The sequence below is a fragment of the Chanos chanos genome, chromosome 5 (assembly GCF_902362185.1).
Source record: "Chanos chanos chromosome 5, fChaCha1.1, whole genome shotgun sequence".
Classification (NCBI taxonomy): domain Eukaryota; kingdom Metazoa; phylum Chordata; class Actinopteri; order Gonorynchiformes; family Chanidae; genus Chanos; species Chanos chanos.
The window spans coordinates 9,528,764-9,549,746 of NC_044499.1; the positions used below are offsets into that span (position 1 = coordinate 9,528,764).

Here is a 20,983-nt window from a genome sequence, read left to right on the forward strand (position 1 = left end):
TCTCTCTCTCTCTCTCTCTCTCTCTCTCTGGCTCTCTCTCTCTCTCTCTCTCTCTCTCTCTCTCTCTCTCTCTCTCTCTCTCTCTCTCTCTCTCTCTCTGGCTCTCTTCGTAGCTGGCTTACGCTTGCGTGACTATGCTTCGCTGGGATTGTGCTAAGTCCCAGGGAGCTGTTGGACTGGCTGGAGTGTTGTTGGTAGCTCTTTCTGTGGCTGCCGGCCTAGGGCTGTGTTCTCTATTAGGCCTGTCCTTCAACGCTGCCACTACACAGGTACGCACACACACACACACACTCACTCACGCAGGGGGTCCCTCCTCTGTCTGCACATGTATTCCTGTCACGGCGCTCTCTCAGGGCTTTCCTCGTAACAGCGTAAATGCATTCCTCCGCAGGTGCTGCCATTCCTGGCCCTCGGGATCGGAGTGGATGACATGTTCCTGCTGGCTCACTCCTTTACAGAGACCGGATCCAACATCCCCTTTAAGGTAGACTCTCTCTCTTGCTCTCTCTCTCTCTCTCTCTCTCTCTCTCTCTCTCTCTCTCTTTCTTTCTCTCTGAATGTCGCCGACATCACTTGTGAACCCCAGAGCGGTGCCAATACTATTTGTTTTGCAGTTCTCGGTTTTGTCACCATTGCTGATAATGACTTTGCTCTCCCTCTCTGTAGGAACGGACTGGTGACTGCCTGAGGAGAACTGGCACGAGCGTGGCTCTTACTTCTATCAACAACATGATCGCTTTTTTCATGGCTGCCTTGGTGCCTATTCCTGCCCTCCGTGCTTTCTCGCTGCAGGTATGTGTGTGTGTGTGTGTGTGTGTATGTGTGTGTGAGTGCGTATATGTGTGTGTGAGTGTGTACACTTTGCCACAGCTGTAAAACCTCTCGCGCCCCGTGATGCCCATTCAAAGCTCGTCAAACAGACTGGCAGCGTGGATGGCACGGTGAAAAGACCAGTGAAAGGTGGCTCTAATAAACGATGGGAATTCAAAGCAGAGGACAGGCTTTGTTCCCTCTAAATCCCCCCCCACCCCCCCCCCAAACCCACCACCACTTCTGTTTCTCTTTTTATGGCTGCTCCCCTACGTCCACCTAAAGTCACAGGGCTGTCTCTCAGGTGGAGAGGGGAGACAGTGGCTCAGTAATGAGCCGAGTGAATGCGTCCGTATATCACCCAGCCGTCATCCTGCGGCTCTCTGATCTCCCCAGGCTAGCCCTGGGTGGTCCCTGCTGTAATGATACAGAATCTAGTGTCTGCCTTAGGCTCTGGGGGAAGGGAGAGCAAAAGGGGGGGGGGGGTGTTTGGGGGGGGGGGGGGGGGGGGGGGTCCTGCATAGACTTGTAGCAGTTTTGGGAGTCCCCTTTCCCTAGCTTGTTGACTATTTTGGGGGAGCGGAGAGAGGGTAAGGGGGGAGGCAGAAGGGGGTTTGCTTGGTTGATTTAGGGTGCGTGTTTTTTTTTTTTTACTTTCTGGGATTCAATCCGAGGCAGTAAAACAGTGAGGGAGCTTGAATGCGGCGACCGCTTTTTTGTCAAGTTCAGGCAGCAGCTGCGGAGTCGGGTATCGGCGTTTATGTCATGAGCGAAAAAGAAAAAAAAAAAGCCCTGGCCCCTCTCCTAACGTCTTTCTCTCTGTCTCTCTCTCTCTCTCTTTTTCTTTCTCTCTAGGCGGCTATTGTGGTCGTGTTTAACTTCGCTATGGTTCTGCTCATCTTCCCTGCTATTCTGAGTTTGGATCTGCACCGTCGTGAAGACAAACGGTTAGATATCCTGTGCTGCTTCTACAGGTAACCAGAACCAAACCTCTTCTTCGTTCCATTTCAGTCACACACACACATACACACACATAATGATTTAATGTTGATATTTCATTTAAACCTGGAGATTCATGTTCCTACCTTGTCTGCTGTACGTAATAAAGGTTAAAGCAGAAACACGTGGTTATAAAAACTAAAAGTGATTGAGTCCTCTCTCTCGCTCTCTCCCTTCTTTCCAGCCCCTGCTCCTCACGGGTCATCCATATTCAGCCGCAGGAGTTTTCTGACGCCAACGACAACCACACGCACGCCCCTGCCACTCCTACTTACACTGGCTCCACCATCACCACCAGCACCCACATCACCACCACGGTACAGGCCTTCACCCAGTGCGACGCCGCCGGTCAGCACATCGTCACCATCCTGCCCCCAACTTCCCAAATCTCCACCAGCCCTCCGTCTGTTGTTGTCTCCCCTAACACCGCCGACCAGTACGGCTCCCAGCTCTTCACCCCCTCCAGCTCCACCCGAGACCTCCTGGCCCAGGTGGAGGAGCCTAAGGAGGGTCGCGAGTGCGTCCCCCTCCCCTTCTTCCGCTGGAACCTGTCCAGCTTCGCCCGGGAGAAATACGCTCCGCTCCTGCTCAAACCGGAGACCAAGACCGTGGTTGTGGTGGTGTTCGTGGCTCTCCTTAGCCTTAGCCTCTACGGTACGACCATGGTTCACGACGGACTCTACCTGACCGACATCGTCCCCAGAGACACCAAGGAGTACGACTTCATCTCGGCCCAGTTCAAGTATTTCTCCTTCTACAACATGTACCTGGTGACCATGGATGGCTTTGACTATGCCCGCTCACAGCGTGAGCTTCTGCAGCTGCACAACGCTTTCAATTCGGTCAAATACGTCGTAAGGGACAGTGATCAGAAACTTCCCCGCATGTGGCTCCACTACTTCCAGGACTGGCTTAGAGGTAAAGATACACATCTCAAAAGATATATAAGATTAGACATAAAGACCTTTGTCTCAGAATGAGAGGCAGCCGACTTGAGATTTCAGAAAGATTGCTTATGGCTTTTTATGTGTGTCTGTGTGTCTTTGGAGGGGGGGAACTGTGGCATTGAAGAGAAGGGTAAAGATCCATCAGCACATGTCTGCTTTACAGAGGACGAACACGGTCTCTGAATATGAGACATGGGTCCCTGGGAAAGTTTATCCCTTGCTTTTGTACGGGCAGCGTGAGTGGCCCTGGGGCTGACATGTTTGGTGGGGTTAGATCCTGTTGAGGGGAATAGGTGGGACTGAGGCTGCAGGTGAAAAGAAGGTTCAGTTAGAGTTCACGCCTGTCAGTCACCTGGCCCCTCCCCTCTTACCTGAGCGTCAAGAGGATAATCAGGGAAGGTCAAAGGTTATCTCAGGCAGCCTTTGACCTCCTCCCTCCCTCACCCCCACCCCCTTTGCTTTAACTCATGATTAAGGCTTAGCTGTGAGGTGAATGTAGGGTGGTTTTAAGAAAAAAAAAATGTACAAACTGAAAAGAGCCAACATCTTGAATGACTGTGGAAACTGGATGTGGAAAGACTCGTTCTTTCTCTCTCTCTCTCTCTCCCTCTCTCTCTCTCCCTCCCCCCCCCCTCTTCTCCCTAACCCCCCTCTTTGCTATTTCCTTTTCTTGTGAGGAGATGTGTGTAATTACAGAATGGTTGTGGAAACTGTTTTTCAGCTGTTGCCAGACTTTGTCATTTGGAGAGCATGAAAGGCTTGTGCTGGTTAGTTTATTCAGCCCGCACACACTAATTCAGCACGAGGCACAAAGATGGAGACAGAGAGGAGGAGGGGGGGGTGGGTGGGGGTGTTTCGCTTTATATGTGTGTTTTCTTTTGCGGACTGGCTGTACTTCTCACCAAAACTGCTTTCGGATTGTGTATGAAAACCTCACACGGGGGATTTCACCGTTTCAAAGCGATAAAAAAAGCATGATCGAACTCATATTATTTTATCTCTGTAGTCATACCAGCAGTGAAACGACCTTGGAACTGGTTTTTAAAAAAGAGAATGTGGGTTTGATCTGTCTGACCACAGTGTATTTTCTTTAAATAACAGGACTTCAGGCTACATTTGATGCTGATTGGGCAGCGGGTAGGATCACTCACGACAGCTACCGTAACGGCACTGAGGATGGAGCACTGGCCTACAAACTCCTCATCCAGACCGGCTCTAAGAAGGAACCTTTCAACTACAGCCAGGTACGGTGTCCATTAACCCGGATACACAGTTATATGGCCAAAATAACCACTTACGGAACAACAGACAGGTCAAACACAGTGACTGATCAGTGGGTCAGATTTACTGGCTTATGACTGGCATGGTACATGACCGTGCATTTTGACAAGGGTTTTTTTTTTTTATTATTTTTTCCCCCAGCTGACATCCCGTCGCCTAGTGGACGACGAGGGCCTGATTCCTCCGGAGGTTTTCTATATCTACCTGACTGTCTGGGTCAGCAACGACCCCCTCGGTTACGCTGCTTCCCAGGCAAACTTTTACCCCCACCCTCGCGAGTGGATCCACGATAAATACGACACCACCGGAGAGAACCTGCGAAGTGAGTGACCGCCTCAAACCGTCCTACTTTATAGTACTTTAAGCACTCGGCGTAAAATGTTAAATAAGGCGTACGGTGATAATGACGTCATCTTTGTGCGCTTCGCTGGGGTAACACGTTGCATGTTAACATTTGATCTTCTGTGTGTATCAGTTCCTGCAGCTGAGCCCCTGGAGTTCGCTCAGTTCCCTTTCTACCTGAATGGGCTCAGACAAGCCTCAGACTTTATAGAGGGCATTGAGAGTGTGCGTGCTATCTGTGAGGAGTTCACACGCAAGGGCATCTACAATTACCCCAACGGTTACCCCTTCCTCTTCTGGGAGCAGTACATTGGCCTTCGTCACTGGTTCCTGCTGTCCGTTAGCGTGGTTCTGGCCTGCACCTTCCTCGTATGTGCCATCCTCCTCCTCAACCCATGGACTGCAGGCGTCATTGTGAGTCCTCCTTTGCATCCTTCACTGTCTTTCTCTCTCTCTCTCTGTCTCTTCACCCTCCTCGTTCTTCCTTGCTTTTCTACATCTCTCTCTCTCTCTCTCTCTCTCTCTCTCTCTGTCTGTCTCCTTCTTTTTCTTCCACTGATCCTACTAAGCACAGCTCAATAAGCCTGCCACACAGTGGCCCTCTCTGGGGAGAGCCTTGGCGGGATGTCCAGAGGGCGCTGCGTACACACACTCACACACACACACACACACACACACACTCCCTCCCACTCCTTTTGTCATTCTAATGGGAGCTGCTAGGGTTTTTTAGAAAGGAAATGCAAAGGAGAGGCAAAGCTCTCCTGAAGGCTTTTTTACCTCAAACTGCCTTTGTCCAGAAATTTGGGGACAGGACGGATCTGCCCAGTCGCGACCTTGGCCTCCTAAACCCATCCATCAGGGCTGGGCAGGAGGGGGAGAACTAGGAGGGGGGGCGCACCTTGTCAGTTCAGCGGCTGGGAAATATTTCACAGAACTTGGTGCTGAGCTCAAAACATAGGCAGACTCCACACACAGAAGGAGACCAGAGCTACCACTGGTTAGACTGATGAAAACTACAGGTTCACTTAAAGTAAATTACCATGTTATGTTCACTTGTATAGTATAGTATATATACATATATAGATATATCACTGATTCAGACAGTAAAATGAGCCTAAAGAAACAGAGAAAGGATCTTTTTTTTTTTTTCCCGCATTCTCACACATGCAGTCACATTGTCTCTCTGAAGCTGCTCTGTGCTCTACAGTTTCACTGCGCCTATATGCGGCTGCAATAAAATGGATTTTACCATCTCCAATTTAAGCGTGACCAAATTGGGAACCCTGCCAACATCAAAGGATCTTAAAGCTTACGGCTTCTCGGAGCACTGTCTCTGTTTTATTAAAAAAAAAAAAGAACGAGAAATGTTGCCATAGGGAGGGGGGAAAAAGACACTGATGGTAAAATAATGTCTGGAAAGTGGCAACAGATTGGAGAAAGAACTGGGAGGAACCTTATGTTCCTTTGTCAGGATATGTCAATCATTTCCCGACTCCTGAGAGCTGAGAGGAGAGGGGGAGGAGCTGAGAGTGTAATTTGATACCCTCGGGCAGATGACAGTGAAACTTAGGATGCTGGGTGATAGAGCTTACGTCTGTGCGTGATGCTGGCTCAGTTCTGCAGTCAGTCACCACAGCCCAAAAACACAGATAAACGAGAATCATAAGCAGGGGTTGTACAATCTGCAAAGTATTGCGCTGGAGTTTCACACCGGCAGCCTGCGTGTGCTAATTATTCTGAAATTATTCCCGTTAGCCGCTAACATGCTAATGTGGTCTCTTGCCCCTCAGGTCTTTGTGTTGGCTATGATGACAGTGGAGCTGTTTGGCATTATGGGACTTATTGGCATCAAGCTGAGCGCTATACCTGTGGTCATTCTCATTGCCTCCGTTGGCATCGGGGTGGAGTTCACCGTGCATATTGCGCTGGTAAGGGGCATGTGCCGTAGATACAGCATAGCAAAAACACATTTGTGTTTAGAAATTAGCTTCGCTATAAATCTGATGTTTGTAATGAAAAGAGTCTCTCTCTCTCTCTCTCTCTCTCGTCTCTGAAGGGGTTCCTAACTGCGATCGGGGATAGAAACACTCGTTCAGCCGTCGCTCTGGAGCACATGTTTGCCCCTGTGATCGACGGTGCCATCTCCACTCTCCTGGGGGTCCTTATGCTGGCCGGCTCCGAGTTCGACTTCATCATGAGGTAAGCCACCGACACTCCACAACTTTCAGTTGGATTCCTCCTGCCTGACCCATGTGCTTGGGTTTTTTTTTTTTTGGGTTATTTTTTTACAAGGGGTTTGTGGGTGGAAACTCAGAGGGTGGTTTGGTGTTTGTGATGGCCTGAAGCACGGAGACAGTTGTCAATCCCATTCTGTTACAGGAGGGAGGGTGCAGGTGGGAATGTGGGCCTTCCTCCTCCCACCCCCCCCCCCCCCCCCACCTGGTGTTGTCACTCTGGGTTTTACTCTTTTACACCCGCCCCACCACCGACACCCCCCCACCCCCTCCCAAAAAGCTCCAGGCCACCCTCATAACAACCTCACCAAAAACAGCCCCAAAGGAGACTGTTTCAGAGGAGCCTTAGAATACAACAAATGGAGAAAACATCAAGGGTGTGCGGCAGCTGCTCGTAAACATGTAAATACACTACCCACTGGGTGGTGACTCATACACACTCTCACACACACTCATACACACACACATTCCCACTGCTTCTTTTTGGGAGTATGTCAACTGCCCAATCATCTGGTTGAGAGCTTCTCTGTCTAATCATGGTACCACAAGAGAAGGGCAAAGCCCTCCCAAACTTCAGACTGAACTGGTCAGTTGGATTTCAACCAAAAGTCCATCCAATGCCCCCCCCCCCCCTCCCCACTTCCCAGCTCCAACCAATGTTTTTGGCTTCCCTTTTTCGCTTTGCAAAAATGTGTGCTTCTGGAAGAAAAAAAAGAAGAAGAAGAAGAAGTCAAATAGCTGTGTTTTTCATCTGAATCTGGGCTCCGCTGGAACCAAACCACAACCTTGAGAGCTGCCTCAAACAGACGCATGACATAAAAATGGCTTACTTAGAGAGTACACCAGAACGAGCAGCACATCGAAAAATATAAACACGCCCAGGGTGGCTTCTTGGCAGAGCATCCATTCAAACATTCTCCAAGTGTTTGTATCCAGTCAGATGGTGAAAAAGAAAAATTTTTTTTCATGGTTTTTTGGGTTTTGTTTGGATTTGTTTTTTTTCCGCACGGAAAATCAAGACAAAGCTCGCAAAACGAGGAGGTGTTGAGAAGGAAGAATGGCCTAATTTCAAAAGGAGGAAGGGGAAGGGGGGGGGGGGTTGCTTTTAGGACGGTGACAAAACAGAGAGCGGTTTAGGATGGTGGTTCTGGAGAGAACCATTTGGGTGGACGTGGTGGGCCAGCACCACCCCAGCATTCATCCTGGGAGGTCCTATTTAGATGTAGGGAGAGAGATTTGTGTGTGTGTGTGTGTGTGTGTGTGTATGTGTGGGACAGAGAGAGAGAGAGAGAGAGAGAGAGCGGGCCCTCTAGCTGGGGAGTAGCATAAATACATTGCTGTAAACATCTCTTGGCGGTGGGACACTGAATAAACAGCAGAGCAAGCCCAGCGCCCCTCTCAGATGGAGCCACCCCTTCCAACCCCTGCCTCGGAATGGAAAAGATTACAGTTTATATAAACAACAGAATTCCTAACACTAGGTCTACTCTGGAGGTCTAACCCAAGTGGGGCCCATGGATGGTTTCGGTTTTTTTTTTTCCCCCCCTTTTCTCTTTCTTTCTTTCTTTCTTTCTTTTTTTTTTTTTTTACCCCCTTAAATAAATCACGCTCCACTTTCGGAATGTTGACTTAGTAAAATAAACAAGTGCCATTTCTTCCCATCTTTTTCATGTACACAGGATAGTTAGATAGAATGATTGCCTCTTACTAATGAGAGATGGACTCAAGAGATGTTTTTTTTTTTTTTTTAATTTTTACTTTGCAGACTGCTTGTTTTTACGGCACATAACAAACCGTATAAGAGATTAACCGACATTCCCTTGACCCAATTTTTTTTGTTGTTGTTGTTATTGAAAATATCACTCTTTCCGTCTCAACGGGAAAGTGTCAAAATGTTGAATGCATCATTGTTTACTAAAAGATATCCGCAAGGATTTTTTTCAAGGCAGAAACTGAAAAAAAAAAAAAAAAAAGAAAAAAGAAAGAAAGAAAGAAAATGGTTCACAGTCTGGTTCAGCTTTGTTAATGAGGCAGACGTGAGAGAGGGAGAGAAAGAAAGTGAAAGAGGGAGGGAGATGAGGGAAGCTGGAGGAGGGGGGGGGGGGGGGTTGAGGGGGTGGAGAGAATGAAGCCAGACTTGCTCTTCACACTTTTAGAGACTCCCTGGTTTAGTTCTGCTCAGCTCCTTTGCTTTCAGTACGGTTTACAATTTTGGCCTAAGCCTCTGGCCTTTTGCCTCAGTTTTACACGGGGTGCCCTGACAGGCCACCTAGGAAATATAGGTTTAGAGAGGCCATTCCAAAACCCTGTCCTTGCCTGGCTATGCGTAATGACCGAAATAGGTAATTACAGTCTTGTTGAAGTGAAGGTACTGTGATACACTAAAAACCTCAAGGCCCTGGAGAGTCATGGCAGAGACAAACCAAAATAGATCCAAAATGGATGCTCAATGGTCCGATTACCATTGACCTGTAATCTCTCTAACAGCGTTTTTTTGATTCATTTTTCGCTTGATGGTCTTTGGCAGAGCCAAAATAAATACATGGCCTCATGGAAGGAGACAGGTCAATGGACAGCAGTTTCCTCTGAACACACTCAATGCTCCAAGCAGATGTGCTTAACTTATAAGATCAGTCTTCTCTTAGGTGTGACACAAACCAAGATGGTGGGTGAACTGGGGGAAGAGGGGGTGAGGACGGGTTAAAAGAACATTCCAGACTCTTTTCTTGTTTTTCCATATTCTGTTCCTCTTTTTCTTACCTCCAGAAGTCTAAACCACAGCTAAAAGAGCTGAGTTGTCTCTCTCTCTCTCTCTTTTTTTTTTTTTTTTGTTGTTAGCGTTTAACTGGAGAGCTCTCTAATTTTCTCATACACTCTCTTTCTTGTGGTGAGGCTTAGCCCTCCCTCGTTGCTCTGAGCTGAAAGCCCAGAGACGCAGACACCCTCACAGCCCTGCAGTCCATTACAGAAAAACCTCCCAACTAACAAGACACGCAGGGCAGAGAGCACGACCGCAACGTCTCCTCACAACTCACGCAGGGACAAAGACAGAGGCTCAATCCTTTAAACCTTTTTACTGAAGTGGGGAGCTTCAAGCGCCTTCTTGCCCTATTACTGGGGCATATCGAGCCAGCCACCCCCCCTCCCCCCTCCCCACACACACACACACCCTTCCCTCTAGCCCCCTCCGTTCAAATACTCATGCCACTCCCAACCCTGTACAGCCCCACCGTTCAATGCCAGACCCACCGACTCTACTGCCAGCTACATCTCCATGTTCTTGGCTTTGGTGGAGGAGGGTGGTGTTTCCTGTTCATTTTCAACACTTTGGAGAGAAAAAAAAAAAAAGGCTTAGACACTTTCGTTTGTGACTGCTGTGCTCCACGAAGTCTTTAAAAAAAAAAAAGTCTTTTTTTTTTTTTCTCTCAAATTTACTCTCTCCAGTCCTGTGAGTAAAGCTATTGTTAAATCTGGCACTGCAGTGAACACAGTGTTCTTGTTCACCGTTGGCATTGTGATCGTCACACCGACTCTGGCACGGATACGCTGACTGGAGTTACGGTCAGTGTGTGACAGGCGTCACACAGGGCAGAGCAATGAACCGTCCAAATAAACAACCTTCAGCAAGACTCTACAGTCGTGCACTGTCGTAGCCCTGGAGCCGACATGGCTGCCTAAGGCCTGAAGGAGAGGGACTCTCAGTGAAAAAAAAAATAAAAAGAAGGCCTCCTCTGGCCTGCCCAGCATAAACACAGAGGTGGCATGCCCTGGCCAAGCTGAAACGAGATCCCAATGAGATGGGATATTAAGTTGTTGAGGGGAAAATTACATTAGCAGGAGCTCGGGGGCCGTCCGTTAGGGGGGAAGTTGGAGGGGTGGGTGGAGAGAGAGACAGAGAGAGCGAGAGAGAGAGAGAGAGAGAGAGAGAGAGAAAGAAAGAGGGAGACAGAGAAAGAGTGAGACAGAGAGAGAGAAGGGGAGAGCAACGAGGAGGTGGGGAGCGTTTCTGACGCGTAGAATCTGCTCGCTAATGTAAACACATCTCCTCAGGAAGTGCAGGGCCGTGGTGATAAATGAGGGCTCCCAGAGGGAGAGAGAGAAAGAAGGAGAGAGAAAGAGAGAGAGAGAGCGAGAGAAAGAGGGAGCGCTCACTCCGAAGATGGAGCCCAGGAATTTCTCCTCAGATTTGTCAGGTCGCCAGGAGAGAGGACGTAGCAAAGAGGAAGTGGAGGGAGAGGGGACAGAGAGAACGAGAGAGAGAGAGAGAGAGGGGAAGCAGATGTCTTAACAGCCAAAATTTCACTGTTGTGTCACCTCCCGTACAGACTTTAGCCATACACCCACCCATAGGATCCATAATCTGTGGCTGTGTGTGTTTTGTTCATCTGAATCCGACCTTAAAACGTTCTTCTTGTACATCCTTTTAAAGGTATTTCTTCGCGGTGCTGGCCATTTTGACGATACTGGGAATCCTTAATGGTTTGGTGTTACTGCCTGTTCTGCTGTCCATCATCGGCCCGCCCCCCGAGGTCACCCCGGCCAACAACGCCAGTCGTCTGTCCAACCCGTCGCCGGAACCTTTGCCCCCACCCATGAACCACCACGGCTACTACGCCGGGCATAATCCCAGAGGGGTGCGCCAGGCTTTCGCCGAGTCCTCCGATTCCGAGTACTACTCCGAAACCACCACCACCTCAGGGATTGGAGAAGAGGAGTACAAATACTGTAACAGAAACTCCTACATCAGCCCTCCAGCCCAGCCCCCCACCTCCCACATTCTCCTGGAGGCCAGCAAAAACCCCAGTTTTCCCAAGCTTACAGTAAGTTTTTATCATTCAACGCCTGTTATTATCCCTCCCTTAAGTATACACATGAAATCCATTAAGTTGATTGCCCCTACAATAACGTGACTCCGCGTCTGTGTGTGTATTTTTCACCCTTCCAGGTGGTGAAACCTTTCAGTGATAGCCCATCTGCGGCCACACAGAAAGATAACCTGGACGAACCCTCCCAGAACGCGGTGAACTCAGTCAGCTCGCAGATCACCCGATGGGACAACAAGCATGAGTATCAGGGACCCAGAAGGCAACATTTACCCAATGACAGGACCCACTGTTCTGGAAGGACTACTCACTGTGGCCCCAGGCCTCAACAGGGGAGAGGGCCACAGCAAAACAGGACTAAAGCTCCGGCCCACAGTGCTGGAGCGTTACAGCGGGCGAACAATGCTGTCACCATGGTTACGGCCACGGCCTCAGTGACAGTAGCAGTGCACCCCAGTTTGCCGGGGTCGTACCGGGGTTACATGCACAAGGGCTTTGAAGATAGCGAGTCGGACTCTTTTGAGGAAACTAAGAGAACTTCACAATGTTATGAGAAAGCTAAGCGGTCTTCCAAGAGGGATTCTTTGGAACTCCAAGACCTGGAACCTATAGAAAAAAACCAGCATCAAGCTAACCAGGTGCTAGGTAAGAGAGTTTCAATTCTCTCAGCATTTCTTTTGCAGTATTATACTTTTATTTGAAGCTTTGCGTATTTGACGAGCAGTTTTAGTCGTTGTCTAGATATTCCGTTTCTTGACTGGCATACTCATTTAAGTTCTAACTGTCATACAGGAAGAAAAAAAGAGTAACACCGATCTGTCATTTTCACTGACTCTCTTCTCTTTTTTTTAATGCCAGGTGGGTCACGGATCCAAGCAGCCAAAGATTGCTAGAAGCTTCTCCACTCCCCCCCACCGCCCCCCCCCCACCCCATCTCCCCTTTGTCTGGAATTCATCTGAGGCTGCATGGGGAAGTCCCCATCTCCAGCCCTGACTCTCTGAACTGTATATAGACCTCACACAAAACAAGAGGATTTATTTTCAAAAGTTATTAAAATAAAGGTTTCCTTTAAGAATATATATAAATGTATAAATATATATTTTATTACTAAAAAAGAAAAAAGAGGGAAAACTATTTAAAAGAGTACTGTATAACTTGTGTATTCGCTTGTGTAAAAGTCAGACGTATAAGAGGATTTTTGGAGGTTTGGTTTCCTCCTTTGTATAGATTAAGAAATGTGTTATATGTATAAAGTCAGAGAAAAGAAATGGTTAAATGATAATAGGCTATTGAAAATGAAAGGTCAGTGTTCTTTTTTTCTTTTTTTCTTTTCTTTTCTTTTTTTTTTTTTTGTTTTTTTTTTTGCTGCTACACTTCACTTTTTTAACGATTTGCCTTGAAAACAACAACAACAAAAAAAAACATGCAGTACCCCCTTCCTTTTAATGTAAGCGGGAACAAAATAACAGATATTAATATGTTTGTTGTCTTACTCAGCAGACATTAACAGAAGGTTCCTCTGTGCTGATCAAAGGCCCTTACCTTGTCTTTGCACTGTACATAATGCAAAAACCACCACAAATACCAGTTATCTGTTATCACTGCCTCCCATGACGTTTTTGAATAACAAACAGTTTTCCTATATATTTTTTTTATATGTCCATCTGCAATTTTCTTGAATCTACACTTTTTCTTTAACAAAACAACCATTGTGCCTTCAGTTCTCTGTATACAACAATAACCAACAATCTCTCAGACTGTTTTGATTTTGCAAAGTTTTTTTTTTTTGTTTTTTTTGTATATGTTACTATATGTTTTTTTTTCAGAAGTTGCACAGTCATTGTCTTGTCATTGAGAAGGACTCATAAGCTAATTGATTCTCCCTTCTGGTCATTCTAAGAGTTGATTCACCAAGGGTACTTTTATGATTGCGTTTGTATCTAAATGGTTCATATCTGTATATGTGTTACTCTGTGACTCTGTTGCTATGATAATACACAGTGCTCAGGGCTCTGACGTCCTTTGAGATTCATGGATCTGTTCTCCATTGTATCTTCCTTTTTTTTTTTTTTTTTTTTTTCTGTCAGATTTTTTGTTCTCTCATTTGTACAGTTATTTTGCAGTCTTACATATTTAATACTTGAAGGAGCTTACGATATGAGGATTTCTTAGTTTTGTGATTTGTTTTTTTTGTTTTTTTTCGTTTGTTCGTTTTGTTTTGTTTTTGGTTTTTTTTTTTTTGCCGTGCTTTCGGGTAAGCTGACGTTTTATCAGCTTCTCTCCGCTCGTTTCGAGATTTGGGAGAGGGTAAAAAGGAAACAGACAGTTTACCCTCGTTTCATTCTGAAAGGGAATTTTATTTAAGTGCAAAAGGGAGGATAATTTGTATTTTGTTTTGTTTGTTTCATTTTTCTCTTGTTTGGCTGCTTTAGGGCTGTAGTAGCCATTAGCTGAAGCCCAGTGCAATGCTTGTCTAGGTTGTGGTTTTCCCCCCGGCAGACCCACATGTTTCGGACAGGCGGCCGGTCCCTTACGGACTCTCTGCTGCTCCGCTGGTGCTGGTCCTCCCAGTCTTCCGTCGCTTTCTCATCCCAACAGGCTTCATTCAAGCCAATCCTGTGAGGGCTTTTCTTTTTTTTTTTTTTCTTTTTTTACTTTACATTTTTTTTTTAACTCTCAGTGTATCTGTGTCTTTCCATCTATTCACTCATTCAGTATTGGTCTCATCACTGCCAGTTTTAATGCAGGGAAATGTATTAGATTTAAGTGGCAGCTTGTGTGTGTGTGTGTGTCTTTTTTTTTTAAATATAAAACAAATTATAACAGAGAAAGTAGCTACTGAATCTGGAAGACAACAACAACAACAAAAAAAAACCCTTTGTCACAAGAGCAACCTACAGTACATGTATAGCTTCTGTTCAGTGGATGTTATGAGAGAGAGGGTGGGGGGTTCTGCATAGGTTTGTAGTTTTATTTCAATTGTACATCACGCCATATAAATTATTTATATTAAATTTTTATTTTTGTAGTTTGTACAGATGTTAGCCTCTAGACTGAAGTTATATTTTTAAAGAGTAAATCTATTATAAATCTATATATATATATAGATATATATATATAAATATATATATAATTATATCTATTTGTTGCTGAGGTTTTTGTTTGTTTGTTTTTGTTTTTTGTTTTCTTGTTTTTTGTTTTTGTTTTCTTTTTTGCAAAAGGGGGATTCTGATTGGGTGGGGGGAGGGGGGAGGGCACTGATGCTTTTTTTTTTGTTGGTTTGTTTGTTTTCGTTTTGGAGAATACAGTACACTTGGAAAATGAAGGAATAATGCGGACTATGACTGTCCGCCTCATGTTGTTTCCTTTACTTTTCCTTCATGATGTAAAGATTTGAAGAGTTCTCTTGTCGACGTTTAAAACACTGTGACTTCTGAAACCTTATGTTCGAGAAAGAAAAAAAAACCCTTGTGTGACGGTAATTTCCTTTCACCCTTTATAGGAAGACAACTAACAAAAATAAATTTAAAAAAAAATCAAAGCTAACTGGACTCCTGTCTCTTATTTCATTTTCTCATAACATAAAAAAAAAAGAATTTTTAATTTTCCCTTCAACAGATCTCTGTGTGATGTACAGAGATGTGGGTAATTTAAGGTGATTAAGCTGTTGTCCATACATAGTCATTAGGGGATTTTATACTCTCAGTATTTTGATTTATGTCATAGCTGAGGTACATAAGATTGTACATCTTAGTTTGTGTGTGTGTGAGTGTGTATATATACCAATTATTGTCCACGTACAATTAAATCACAGATTTACTCATTCGTTTAGACATAAGACAAATGTTGTGTAGCCTCATTACAAATGTCTAAACACAGAATAAGTATACTAAACTTATGAGATTCACTGTGGTCGGGGTTTGTTTCGGTCACCAACGTGTCAATGAACCAACCCGCAATTTTTCGGTCCTCAGGTGAATGCACACCTATCCACGGCGTATATTTTCTTCTCTCCTGTTTTTTGCCCCCGGTCGTCGTTATCGGGTGAGGTAGCCGAGAAAGGTGGGCTTCAGGTTTTACCTGCGGAAGAACACAGAGAGCCTTGGCCCTCACAGTTCCTGTTTAGGTTTTTGTTATGACTCCTAAGGCTAGTGTCCCCTGAACAGCAGGCCCACCTACGGAGATGAAAGGCGTTCGCTGTAAATTCCTCCGCTTCCCACAACACAGGCTCATCTGTCAGTTACCCCGAGCCCGTCTGAATCTGATACGTCTCTGGGCTTTTTGAAGTTACTGTCACGGCCCCCCCAGAGCTATTGGTTAAGACACGGGTTGAGTGAGACAGAGTGCTGCCTGGCAAATGTTTTAACGCAATTTGCGACGCTAGTCTCAGACATGCAACGTATCAAAAAAAAAGTTTCATCCTTATAAAAGTTGGCTGGAACGTGGAGAAAACTTCATGGATGAATCTTATCTTTTCGATCCGGGTGCAGAGTACAGACAGTAAACATAAAAGCTACACTGGTAGCCGGTTTTTGCATCTTAACTTACTTGGTTAACTACAGGAGTGGTTTTCACCAACACTGATTTAGTGCAACCTCTTTGGCTTATATCATTTTTCATATAATGTGAGCATTCCATTGTGACAGATTCATGGTCTAACACACTATGACTGCTTGTCATAGTGCAAATGATCAGAAAACCAATGTCTGCAGCTGCACTGAGGATCACACAGACAGAACTGACAGCTTGTACTCATAATTATATGATTATAAGTGTATAATTATGTTTTTTCAGTCTCATTCTGAGACATTAATGTGATAAAAAAAAAAAACTGCAAAGAATTTTTCCTAAACATATCCATGTAATGCTGTAATAATCCGTTAAAAGTCATTTAGTTTTTCTTTCTTTCTTTCTTCCTTGAGGAATTTTACAGGAGGGCCACTGGATGTGTGCAGTCATTTCCACTGGGAAGCATTTAGATCTAGGGAACTGACGTAACTTAACTGCCTCTTCCTCGTGGGACCCCTGTGACGTACTGAATGAGAGAGAGAGAGAGAGAGAAAGAGAGAGAGAGATGGTAGTCTTTCATTCATGTCTTATTTTGGCAGAGCTCTGAGGGTTGAGGGAGCCAAGCATCTTGACTGGCACTGTGTGAAACAAAATGGGGGGTCTAATCTACTGTTTTCTCTCTCTCACTCACTCTCTTTCCTCTTGCTCTATAAACTTTATCAGAACAGATTAAGGCTAAGATTTTAAAAGACAGGAAGGTGGGGGGGGGGGGGGGGGGGCAAGGCAAAAACATGGGTGGGAATAGAAGTGAGAGAGGAGAGACTCTGTGTGTGTGTGTGTGTGTGTGTGTGTGGGTGTGTGTGTGTGTGTGTGCGCGTGTGCGCGTGTGTGCGTGCGCGTGCGCGTGTGCGTGTGTGTGTGTGTGTGTGTGTGTGTGTGTGTGCGTGTGATTGTTGGGGCTGTTTGGGAGGGGACAGCACAGGCAAAAGAGGACAGCTGGCACAGACTGAAAACGCCGCCCCCCCCCCCCTCTTAAATAGCCTCCAATACGTAGCTGAGATAACAGCTGACAACTTTAACAACAGATAGCTGAGACTAGGTGACAAAAATCAGGGCTAAGCAGCCCCTTTAACGATCTGGAGGGGAAGGGAGGAAGAGAGGGCGGCAGGGAGGGAGGAATGGAGTGAGAACAAGAGCGAACACATGATCTGCTCTGCTTCTTGGGTGGGCAGAGGATGAGCGCCCATTGTTACTTGAATTCAATAGGGCTCATTAGTGTGAGGTGTGTGTGCGTGCGTGTGTGTGTGTGTGTGTGTGTGTGTGTGTGTGTGAGCTTTTCTTTTCGTGTTTATGGTGACTGGTACTGGACTGTGGTGGTTACTATGATCCGAAATAATTGAGAAAAGATGAAGGCTCAACGCAGCTCATCTGTCTTTTTTTTTTTCACAAGCGTCGGGGGGGTTGGGGGGGTGGAGGCGTTAAAGTTTGTTTTCCATGGCAGGGGACTGGGGGGGGAGTGGTTGTGGGGTGGGGTGGATGCTAGCAACCTTATTAGTGAGCTTACATCTTGAACATGCAAGAGCAGAATTGTTAAAAAGAGAGCAGCATCTTTATCCCTTTACAAATGTTTTTCCTGCTTTTTCTTTGTTTTTTTTTTTTGTTTTGTTTTTTTTTGCGCGCAAATAATTTCCAAGCCAAACCCCCGTAACTCCTTGCAAACGATTTCAGTAATTTAATCATATGTGCCATGATTTCAAACAGATATGAGCGGGGGGGGGACGGAATCACGTCTCCAGTCAAGAGCTGTGACAGCAATGTTCAGACTGTCAACAACGCCTGTTTGTTTGGTTTTTTTTTGTGGAACGACTGATGGGCTGAGTGAAGTGTTGAACAGTGCGTGTCTGTTCTGAATCGGGCATGTCAGCTTACATTTATAAGGAGCTCCCGACCTAGCCAGTCATTCTAATCAGTTGTCTAACATCCCTGCATCATATGGACAAGAAATCAATATTTATAAAACTCATGTCAAACTAACAAATGTGTTTGCAATTTCTAGGTCCCTTTTCCCCCCTGTAGGAACAATATGGATTTTCAGGCAGGCCCCGGCAGAGTAAACATGTTTTAAATAAACAGGAACCAACGTAATGCCCTTTTAATTGATTCATTCTGGCCTGCGATGTTTACAGAAGGGCCTAAATATGAGCTCGTAACGCAAACCCAGTGTTTAGAAGTGGTTTGTTTGGTTAAAACAATAACAGTTTGAATGCCAGCCACATCGAGGTTGCATTGTGTGCTTCCACGGGGCTCTATCCGGGGACATAAATCTCGGCTAGGCTGCGTCCTACAAATCGTGCGCCTCGGCTCGACGTGCAAAATAGACTCGTTTCTAAATTGGAGCAGGAATAATCATAAGGTGGCGTTCACTGTATAGCACTCTGGGTAAAAAAAAAAGTCCCTCAGATTATAATTAAACGCATGTGTGAGGTAGTAAAACGTAATGAAGGCAACGAGGAGACTGGCAGAGCCATTTTATGTGGCCGACACAACATGCTGTGTAGCACTCAAAGCTATGCACCATATGTGCCCTGAAGTTTCTGTCCACAAGTATGTGTTGCAAAAACCTTTTGAAAGCTGGATGGATGCGTATAGATGACTTATAATTTTTCTGTTTTAGCAATACCATGCTGTCAAGTTCGACACGCAAATAAAACAACACCGGGAAGAGCAAACGGAGACGGGAGAGAAAAAAAGAAAAGAAATAAAGCGGGTGTTAAAAGCCGTGGCGTTGTAGAGCATCTGATTTAATCTCATTGAACATTTGGATTCATTAAAAAAAAAAAGGAGAGAAAAAAGGAAGTGAAGGGGAAAAAAAGAGAAAGACGGAAAAAAAAACCCCTGCATGAGGCAAAACCTTCAGGTCTGGTAGTACACACTTTAACCACTAGGTGGAGCCACTCAAAGTGCCACAGAAAGAAAACTGAGTCTACCTAGAGCACAGTGGGGCTCTATGGATTAAGTACAGCCTCAGAAACAGAGAAAATACTGGGCTGAAGAAATACACTTCAGAATTAGCTTGTCTCTAGTTGACCAGAAGCTAAAAAAAATTGTAAATGAACAAACAAACAACAATAAATATAAAAACAACAACAACAAACAGACTCACAATTAAAAATGAAATTTAATCTCTCATTACATTGTTATTAGACAGTTGTTACATATGCATTACAAGCGGTGTGAGAAGACAACAAATCTGCACTAGACACTCTCAAGACAAACATTAAAGCAATTCAGTAATAAAAGTGCAGGCAGTAATTCACAGTAAGTAGTATATGTGAACTTGGGCTGCAGTCAAGTTCCTCTAGGTGTTGTGAGTACTGGATTGAATCTGACATAGTGGTCCCAGAGGGACAGGCCTTAGGCAGGAGGGGTCAAATATTCCAAACAAAATGGCTCTCATCACCTTAATCCATCATAGCCATAGAGCTAGCCAGACTCTCTCTCTCTCTCTCTCTCTCTTTCTGTGAATGTGTGTGTGAATATGTGTGTATGCGTGCGTGAGTGTATGTGTACTCACTGCCCTAAGCCTTACTCACTGTGGGTCCAGAGGGTCTCAGCGGTACCAAACTGAACATGTGAGGTCCGGTTCAGGCCCTGTCCGCAAAGTCACATATGGATTTCCTATTAAGCATATTTAAGATTCGTTGGGGGAGTGCCCTTTCAAATGAGGCAAGACACATTTTTGTCTCCCTTTTGAGCGTGACAGCTAACAACTGAACCTTATGCAGGGCTTAATGGAAGACAGACTGCTCTTCGCACATCGCGACGGAAAAAAAAGAGAAGAAAAGAAAAGAAAAGAAAAAAAAAAAAAACAACACACAAAACAAAGTGATTGCAGCACCCCCTTTTTTTTTGTGTGTGCGTGTGGTGAATCTTGAGACACATAAGCTCTGTCAGCGTTGTTATTCTGTTTAAAATCCAGGGCCTTTGTTGGTAGCTGTGGTTACACACCTGTGTTGACGCGTTCTGGCCTCCCACCGCACTGAGATGGGGGGATAAACAAACACTCCCAGCTGGGAAAACCCAGGCCACAAACACCACACTGCAGCAGGGGAAATCTGGAGCGCCAGTGCCAACGTCTGCCTCAGATCACTCAAACACATATATCCGCACGCACGCACAGACACACACACACACACACACACACACACACACACACACACACAAAACCAGTAACAACCATCTGATGACTCTTAATGACTATACCGATAAATTCCCCCAAACGAATAGCGAAAAGCAAAAAGCATATTTTTTAAATGACATGTAAATGGATCCACACTGAGTAATATTCAACGCACTCCCTCCCTCCCATCAAAAAGGTGCGTTTTTCAACACTGGTCAAATATTATATCTGCTCAGAAAATGAATTAGTTATGGCAAACCAGTGCCAAAACTGGTGAGCCAGTGAAGCACAGTGTGCTGCCAAAAATAAGGGTGAAAAATAAGCAAGTGGAAACTTGCTTGGCTTCGCCATCATTCAGAACTGTTTTGATATCACAAAGGCAAATCACTCACACTGAGCAATTTCATAACGCTCATACAAATCAAATACATCAGCCATCTGAGGTCTTTTCTTTTTTTTTTGTTGTTGTTGTTGTTCCAAAACTTCCTTAAAAGAACACTCCCGGAGTGGCCGTCAGAGGATTCGCCTGTTAATGTATCGACTAGAAAAGCTTGAGAATCGCACAGCAAGAGAAATCGATAACACTTAAACACAACATGAAAGATCGCTGAGGAAAATTTAAGATTCAAAGAAAAAAAAAATTCCAAAATGTTGTGATTGTGCAAATTTTTACACTGATATTAAAATTGCTGCTAATAATTTAATCCTCTGTTCATTTATATCTGACACAGTGACAAGTCTGAGCTGTATTGTGTGTAAGCTTTTACTGTCCCCTGGTGGCTAGTATGGTCACCAGCCAGTTCCTTAAATGTTAGCTGTCTCAATTAGTTGAGTTTGGTTAGGTTGACCAAATGCAA

The 20,983-nt window shown here is 45.2% G+C and overlaps 1 protein-coding gene across 1 annotated transcript in view; it reads left to right on the forward strand.

The window, feature by feature from the left end:
- Positions 1-12,329, forward strand: part of ptch2 (patched 2) — a 30,559-nt gene extending 18,230 nt beyond the window's left edge. Inside the window, exons 10-22 of the mRNA XM_030774378.1 lie at positions 114-269; positions 392-484; positions 667-792; positions 1,666-1,784; positions 1,994-2,727; positions 3,858-4,000; positions 4,179-4,359; positions 4,513-4,793; positions 6,170-6,307; positions 6,436-6,578; positions 11,043-11,433; positions 11,559-12,081; positions 12,295-12,329. Coding sequence (XP_030630238.1) covers positions 114-269; positions 392-484; positions 667-792; positions 1,666-1,784; positions 1,994-2,727; positions 3,858-4,000; positions 4,179-4,359; positions 4,513-4,793; positions 6,170-6,307; positions 6,436-6,578; positions 11,043-11,433; positions 11,559-12,081; positions 12,295-12,329 — 3,063 coding nt within the window. The remainder of the gene's footprint in view (positions 1-113; positions 270-391; positions 485-666; positions 793-1,665; positions 1,785-1,993; positions 2,728-3,857; positions 4,001-4,178; positions 4,360-4,512; positions 4,794-6,169; positions 6,308-6,435; positions 6,579-11,042; positions 11,434-11,558; positions 12,082-12,294) is intronic.
- The last annotated feature ends 8,654 nt before the right edge of the window (positions 12,330-20,983 follow it).